The following is an 8,438-nucleotide window of genomic DNA, read 5'->3' on the forward strand; positions in this document are numbered from 1 at the left end:
GGGGACTCGGCATCTTGATGCATCCCTGCTCTGCTAAGTGGAGGTGGAGTTGACGTGGGCACTGGCGGCAGTGGTCTTGCTCAGGAGGCTGTGTCAGCAGATCAAGTGTGGTACACTGAACTGGATATCCACTCTTAGGACTATGGTCAGGGATAGAGAAAACAGGCATAGATTTGAGATACAATTGTCAGGGCTGAATATTTGTTTTTAATATGGAGGATGAACATCTTATTTTTACTCCATTCCTTGTCTGTAGAAAACTCTAAGCTGAGCTAGACATTTCAGAAATATGTGTCACTGGTTACAGAGGAGGCAGAGTGGAATAGCACCAATAGGTTGTTTATTAATATTATTGGAATACATACTGTTTTGATGGAAGGTTAATAGCCTCTTCTTTGACTAGAAAGATAACCTGTGTATTTAGTCTGTGTATATTAATTAAATTAATGGGATTTATTAAAATAAAGATAATTTAATAAAATCTTAAAAGATATATTTTATGTTGCCTTATGTCCTAGGTAAAGTGTTACGTTCCAGTTTTACTTAGTGAAAATGAATAGTCAATGAAATGCTAACACCTTCAGTGATAAGTTTTAGGAGGCATGAGTCCCACACCAAGGTAGAATTGTTACTGCGGTGTGGAATAATGGATTAATCAGGGAAAGGCACGATAGAAGACCTTTGCTAAATGTCTAGCTCTTCCACCAACTCTTGGGTAGGATACTTCACTTCTTTGTGGCTAGCATATGCAAACAAATGTCATATTTGTTAGGCCTGATGCAGGAATTAGAATATGAACGTGCAAAAATGCTTTGGTAATTTTATGTGAATGTATATGTGTACTTGTAAAAGAGTTGGTAAAGATGGTTTATGTAAATTAAGACACTCTCAACATCCCCCCTTCCCCTTTTTTTCTACTTGCACAGTGTAAAGAACATGATCTGGCCATGATTAACCAGTTGCTGGATGACCCGAAGCTGACAGCCAGGAAATACAGAGAGTGGAAAGTCATGAACACCCTGCTGATCCAGGACATCTATCAGCAGCAGCGGGCTTCGCCTTCTCCTGATGACACTGATGACACCCCCCAGGAACTCAAGAAATCACCTTCTTCTCCCTGTGTTGAAAATTCCATTTGAGACACAAAGTCAGGGTTTTATCCTCTTATATTTTATCATAAGCAACTCTTCAAGATATTGCAAAAGCTTACATTTTTCCTTAAAAGGAAAACTGAATCCCAGTCCTTCAAGCATCAGCTTCCCATCTAAAGATGCATGTTACATGAAGATAATCACCAAATGCACCAGGGCGCCTCATTCCAGTCGTAACGCGTCCATTGAGACTGGAATGATTGAGTTCAGTTGAAAGGCGTTTTTTGTGTTCCTACTGGGAGCTCTCGGTGATGCAGGGCTCTAGGAGGGATGTGAGAAATGTCTCTTCTGTTCCTTGCTCTCCAGATAATGCTATGGGCAAAAATCAAATTTTACCAGGAATAATTGTCCATGGAAACATTCTGTTTTTCAAAAGAAGAATGTACATATGCCACTTGGCTGGGAAGCTGTGTGGTCCAAATCACTTTTTGAGTGGAGGAATGTTTTCTATAGCAGTGAATACAAGGACAAACGTGGTGTTGCAGAGCAAAAATTCCTTGCCTTTGGTATAGAATGGTGGTGCCTTTTCCACGTGTTGAGAAATACTTAATAGACAGTGGCGTGTGGGAGAGCTGAAGGAGGAGGCATGTTCCATATTCCACTCACTCAAAGGACAGCTTAGTGTTTTCACACTTTGTGCAGGTTAGGGGATCTGATTAATGTTTCCTTTCCTTACAACAGCTAGAGAAAACATCTCATCACAATTGGAGACCTCTACTCCCTTTGAACTTTCCTACTCAACGGTAGGAGATAGTAATATGTCCAGCAAAGAATGTCTACTGCTCTTGTCCTTGGCTGTGATCCCTATACATAGTGTGAGTTTATATCCAGATTTCCCAGGATCAATATTGACAAGATGACTTTGGCATCTGAATTGTTTTAATATCTTTACTCAAAAACAAAAAACAAAAAACAAAACAAAAACCCACGGAAACAACAAAAGAGTTAAACATGATGGTTTTATTTTTGTATGTTTATATGTCACTTGTGTGCTCTGTGAATAGCTATCTATGTTTGTTATTTAAATATATTTATAGAAGTTCACATTACTAGTGTTTTAAAAGATGATATACTATTATATATTGTGCTTAGTATATATTTGATGAGTCTAGACTTTTTGCTTGAGAAAAATAGAAATACTATTGATTCACTGGTGTTACGATGTTGCACTATAATGTCTGAGGAATGCTCAGGAAATCTTGTGGGAAAAAAATGGGGCATGCATTCATAATTTTTCTTTTTCTTCCCCACCCCAAACCCCATGAGCTCTTACATTTAGATTTCTATCTCCTGTGAGTCACTCTTTTAACCAGAAAAGGATTTTCATCTTAGATTATCCTTTCTATTAAATAAACTTTAAGCTTTGTGCCATTTATGCCTGCAAACCTTAGATCAAAGGCAACACAACTAATGTCGTCTTTTCATTAAAGACTAATAGAAATTTGGAAATCATTGTGGTAAAGAGAGCTCATAGAGAAACAATATGAAAGTCTTCCCTTACTAATCACCATGAATATTTCTCATCATAGGAATAACCACAACCCACCAAGCACTCGTGTTGGCCCTGCCTACCCCTAACAAATTGTTGACATAACCTATTTTGTTTTACAGCTTCAAAGTGTGGCTTGACATTCAAATGGAAGAAACCACTCGAATTATATCTGCAAACAAAATGGAAATAGTTGTTGAGTATTTCCCCAAGCTTTACTAAGAAGCCTTAATACTCTGTAAACAAACAAACAAACAAACAAACAAAAAACAACCTTAGCATTAAGAAATAAAAATAGGCCGGGCGCGGTGGCTCAAGCCTGTAATCCCAGCACTTTGGGAGGCCGAGACGGGCGGATCACAAGGTCAGGAGATCGAGACCATCCTGGCTAACACGGTGAAACCCCGTCTCTACTAAAAAATACAAAAATCTAGCCGGGTGAGGTGGCGGGCGCCTGTAGTCCCAGCTACTCGGGAGGCTGAGGCAGGAGAATGGTGTGAACCCAGGAGGCGGAGCTTGCAGTGAGCTGAGATCCGGCCACTGCACTCCAGTCCGGGCGACAGAGCAAGACTCCGTCTCAAAAAAAAAAAAAAAGAAATAAAAATAAAAAACAAGAAGCAAGTTATACTACTAGAAGCTTCTCTAAGATAAGAAGCCAGGCCAATCAGTTTGGCCCAGCAAACATGTGGGTACTTCTCCACCTAGGGAAGCTAGTGAAGTTGAGTTTGACCTGTGGTGACCTGACGGAGGGAACATTCAGATCCTCAGATTGCACCCTGATGCCCTGGTTTGGGAGAGCAGTGCTTTAACCTTTTGGCCCTGGAAACTACTGATTCTTTCTGTGATTAGCAGATCCTAGAAGGGAAATTATTTAGGATTGGCAATGTAAAGGGTATTGAAGGGACGGCAAATAACAGTAGCAGAAATAACAGTGTGACACAAAGTACCTTTCCATCTATTTTTCTTTGGTTTGCAACACCAACCTGTAGACTTCCAGTTTTTCTTAAATTGAAGAGCTCCAGACACTTTTGAGCAGGGTTTGTGAATACCTTCAAATGCTTTCCTTTGGCTTCTCTTGAAGACATATTTCCCCAGCCTTTCAATGTAAACTCCTTTAGTACCATTCAAACTTAAAGGCAAAAAAGATCCCTTCGATTACTTAGCCAAGGCTTACAGTTATTTTTCAAAGATACGTCAAGAACGTTAGCCTAGAAGTTTTCGCTTTGCTAGTTAAAGCTGACTGCAGAGCTTCCCAAAGTGAAAGTAAAACTGAACTTCACAATTTTGCACCTAGCTTTCTGGAGCCCCATTGCCTGCTCATTCGTGTTTTTCCCCCTGTAAATTCTTTTGCTTTTGACCAGGTTGTACTACAAAGTAGGGCTGCTTCTGTGAGTTCTCAGCCTAGGTTGTGGACACTGAGACGTGGGTGGGGAGATAGACAGGAGTGAAAGGGAGAGTGGGTGACACTTTCCATGACACTCAATGTAGGAAGACAGGCTTCTCTCTCGGCCTCATGCCACTTTTCTGGTCCAAAGAATATTGGGAAAACTGGATTACTTTCAGCATATTTCTTGAGACCAGGTCATCTCTGAAATGCATTTGGGGTAGTTTCATGGGGTCCAAGGGCCAACTCCTATACCCAGTTCTACAGTGTTTGTGAACTGTGGAATGAGAGAGAAAACCGTGGCTGCTCAGGAAGGAAGTGGAGAATCTCTCAGCACATGTAGATCCAAATCTGTGGCACTTGCTAAAGATTAGGATTTGGAGAGGACTCCTCTTTGGGGTTGTGAAGCGGACCTTTTCCCTCTATTGTTAGCGTGTAGATCCAGAACGGAGCCTGATGGGATGCCCTCACTGGTTAATATATTGCAAATAGACATGCTGGGCCCTGCATTGGAAGGGCCTCTGTTGCTTTAAAGAATTCTTAGCGTTGCCACAAGAGCTCAAATCTCAGAGTAGGATCAAAGGCCTAGAAAGACTCCTAAAGTATAGGATTACAAAGACTCCAGGAAGCGTAAGAAAGAGATTGTGTCTGGAGTCAGATTTCAATGTGAAACCCATGCCTTACATTTACACAGCACTTTGTAGTTTGCAAATGGGTGTGTTTTCAGCCCCCTCCCGCTGCCCCACGCTCTGTGTGAGATGATTGTGGATTATTACAGGGAAGTGCCTGGCCCAGAGCCCCAAGTGGTAAAGCGGGAACTTGAGTCTCAGGACTCCCAGTGGCTCTCTGCCCTTTCCCTTCTCTCCGCCCCCACCTTGCTTCACCTGTTACCTTGTTAAGTTGCTGTTGGCACACAGCCCACTAGGAAACCAAGAAGTTTGACTCGGAGCGTGTGTTTCATTGCACTGGGTTCAGCATAGGGCCGGCCCTGGTGGCTGTTAGGCTACATTCTCCATTTGAAACCTAAGGGCCTCTCTCTGTGCTTGAGCACAGTCTCCTCCTAATGGCCCTGCCTCAACCTGCTGGTGGGCTGTCTGTGGATTGAGTTTTCACTTAATCATGCTGTGTTTCCTTTCCTTTCTTTCTGTACGTTAGACTACTTGAGAAGTGCTGTGAGATCCTTGGATGAAAAACATGTATTTAAAGAAATGGAGAGTGTTTATTTTGTTTGCTTTTTGAGGCATGTGCTGTCAGATGTCAGAGACCCAAGTTAGTGATTAGAGGTTGGTCTTTGGACCTTCTTCTCTTAATTGCTTTTCATGTAATCATGATAGTTTACTCAGGTAGCACTCCAGTCACAAACAATGTCACAGAAACAGATTCAAAGAAAAAATGTTTTTAAGTCTTGAAAAGAAGTGCTATTCAAATTTAAGCCATGTTTAAATCCGTAGGTACATTATCTCTTAGTAAGAAAGACTTTTTTTTTTAGACGGAGTCTCACTCTATTGCCCAGGCTGGAGTGCAGTGGCGCAACCTCAGCTCACTGCAACCTCTGCCTCCTGGGTTCAAGTGATTCTCCTGTCTCAGCCTCCCGAGTAGCTGGGACTATGCCCAGCTAATTTTTATATTTTTAGTAGAGACCGGGGTTTACCATGTTGCCCTGGCTGGTTTCAAACTCCTGACTTCAGGTGATCCGCCTGCCTCTGCCTCCCAAAGTGCTGGGATTACAGGCGTGAGCCACCACCCTCGGCCGAAAGACAGTATTTTGATAGAGCCACATACATGATTTAATGAGTAATGTTAAGTACAGAAAAGCTGCCGTATCCACATAAAGTTTTAGGGGGCATTTCTTCTTCAGTCTAACAAGAATATGATATCCGATTGCGGTTTTCCAATTTATTTCTCTTCTAGTTTTTTTTTTTTTGTATACCTCACAGGAGAAATCGAGTACTAGAACTGGGAGATGACTGCCCTGCCCAGGGTTTTGGAATACATAATTGAAAATAAAAGCCCCTGAAACTAAATGTTTGCAGCCTGTATGAAATGGACTGTGGAAGGGGGATAATTTCTCTCCTCACAGAAAGCCACTCATCTCCTTGAATGAGACATTGAGCAGACATATGTTTCTCTGTGTCGTGGAGCAGGGAAACATTCCCTTGCCTCTTCAGCACATCTCAGTTCTTTCCCACATGACCCCAGAACCACTTAGAAAACATTGAAATGGATTCTTCATTGAAAGAAGCTTTATATTTCTTTTGCTGTAAGGATACTTAACTGCTCTGTATTTGATTTTTTTTTTTTTTAACCTTTAGCTCAAAAGGGAAGTGTGCCCCATGGAAAGAGCAAATGCCGTAAAATAAAAACCAGGAGTTTTAATCGCCATATATTTTAATGTGCTTGCATGATGGGAATGTGACTTTTAGCACTGCATGGTGTTTGAGAGCAAGATATTAATGTGGAAATCTTAGCTTAAGTTTCTCTGTGCTCTCATCCTGTGTCAGCTACCTCTCTAAACTGAAAAAAGAGGCATGGCTCATTTCTCTCCTTCTTTATGTTTTTGAGGTTGACTTGTAAGATAAAAATAAAAATAAGAAAAACATATATATCTAGTAAAATGACATGAAAAAAAGTTGAAATATACTACTGGTGTTCATTTTCTGTCCTGCAGTGTTGCTTTCTCAAAGAAATAAACATGTGGCTGGGAAGTGTTTAATGGCTGCGTTTTGATCGTCTACAAAGGCTACAGTGCCCTCTGGTGGCAGTCATCAAAATCACTTCTAGACTCTAGACTTGTTTTTATTTTTAAATAACAGATCTAATTATATTGGAAATCTATTTAAACAATAACCGATGTGATCTTTTCCAGTGGTTCTCAAGTTATAGGTTTATTAATACAATGATATGTAGATTTTTCAAAAATTGCCATTGGACCACTACATTTGACTTGCATATTATATTGCTTATTATTATTTCTGGGCACCCACATTTTGTTCAAAAAATTTTTTAAATTTGCATATTATAAAAATTACAAACTGTGATACACAAGCTCCTTAAAACAGATGAGATATTTATTTGAAAATGAACAAAGAAAATAATGAAATAGCCTAATAAATTGCCTTTCTTTTGGATCCACTGATTAGAGGGAATCAGCCTGCATTTGAACTCATTCATGCTCTTGACTGCTGTCTACACACACAGAGTTTTCATTTTGTTCCTCGTTCTCTCCCAGTTCTCACCTCACAAGCCAAGCTCACCTTCTGTTTTTTTGTCCTGCCACCACCAAATATTTCTAGGCTCCTACATGGAAGCAGTAAAAATTATTTTAGACCAAAGGGATTAGTAAAAGGCATAGGTTCCATGTGTTTCCTGATTTCTGGAACAATCTCATATTATTTCCTATTGCTGCTATAATAAATTACCACAATTAGAGCAGCTTCAACAAATCTGTGACCTCACAGTTTGAGGAAGGTTGCACTCCTTGTGGAGGTTCTGGGGGAGAATTCATTTCTTTGCCCACTCCCTGGGCTACAGGTACCCTACTTTGCTTGTCTCTGAGCTTCTTCCTCCAGCTTCAGTGTCAGCAACTTGCACCTCGTGCCTTCCTTCTCTCCTTGCCTCCTCCTGGGGCTTCTTTTACCTTTTCCTTTTTTTTTTGACAGAGTTTCACTCTGTCACCCAGGCTGGAGTGCAGTGGCGTGATCTTGGCTCACTGCAACCTCCGCCTCCCGGGAGGTTGTCCTGCCTCAGCCTCCTGAGTAGTAGCTGGGATTACAGGGACCTAACACCACGCCTGGCTAATTTTTTGTGTTTTTAGTGGAGATGGGACTTCGTCATGTTGGGCAGGCTGGTCTTGAACTCCTGACCTCAGGGGATCTGCCCGCCTCGACCTCCCAAAGTGCTGGGATTACAGGCATGAGCCACCGGTCCTGGCCGGGGCTGACTCTTTTAAGGACTCTTGTGATTACAGTGGGCTCGCCTGGATAATCCAGGTGAATCTATTTTAAGCTCGGTCAATTTGCAGCTTAAATTCCCCTTTGTTATGTCTACACAGGTTCCAGTGACACTGGCCTGGACGCTGTCCTGCTTACCTCACATCTCCATTTCAGATATCCTGTTGAGTCCTGGTGGACCAGCAACACCTCCCAGAAATCCCAGGAATTCCACGTTTTAGCTACAAGCATGAAAGTCGTTTTTCACACCATGTAACTTGAATTTGACTTCAAGATATGTTCACCATAGGAAAGATAATTCATCTTTATGAGGGGAAAAGCAAGAAATTTCTGGCTTTTAAGAAATCAAGTGCTGGGAACCATGGCTCATGTTTGCAATCCCAGCACTTTGGGAGGCTGAGGCGGGAGGATTGCTTGAAGCCAAGAGTTTGAGACCAGACTGGTAGACATAATGAGACCCTGTC

General features: G+C 41.5%; 1 protein-coding gene across 10 annotated transcripts in view; it reads left to right on the top strand.

Annotated features, from left to right (window-relative positions):
• IPCEF1 (interaction protein for cytohesin exchange factors 1) overlaps positions 1–2,937 on the top strand; it is a 204,807-nt gene extending 201,870 nt beyond the window's left edge. For all 10 annotated transcript variants that reach the window (XM_033234991.1, XM_033234994.1, XM_033234997.1 and 7 more), the window contains one exon: positions 927–2,937. In XM_033234991.1, coding sequence (XP_033090882.1) covers positions 927–1,139 — 213 coding nt within the window. In that variant the 3' untranslated portion in view covers positions 1,140–2,937. The remainder of the gene's footprint in view (positions 1–926) is intronic.
• The last annotated feature ends 5,501 nt before the right edge of the window (positions 2,938–8,438 follow it).

The sequence above is a fragment of the Trachypithecus francoisi genome, unplaced genomic scaffold (genome assembly GCF_009764315.1).
Source record: "Trachypithecus francoisi isolate TF-2019V2 unplaced genomic scaffold, Tfra_2.0 Lachesis_group15, whole genome shotgun sequence".
Lineage (NCBI taxonomy): Eukaryota > Metazoa > Chordata > Mammalia > Primates > Cercopithecidae > Trachypithecus > Trachypithecus francoisi.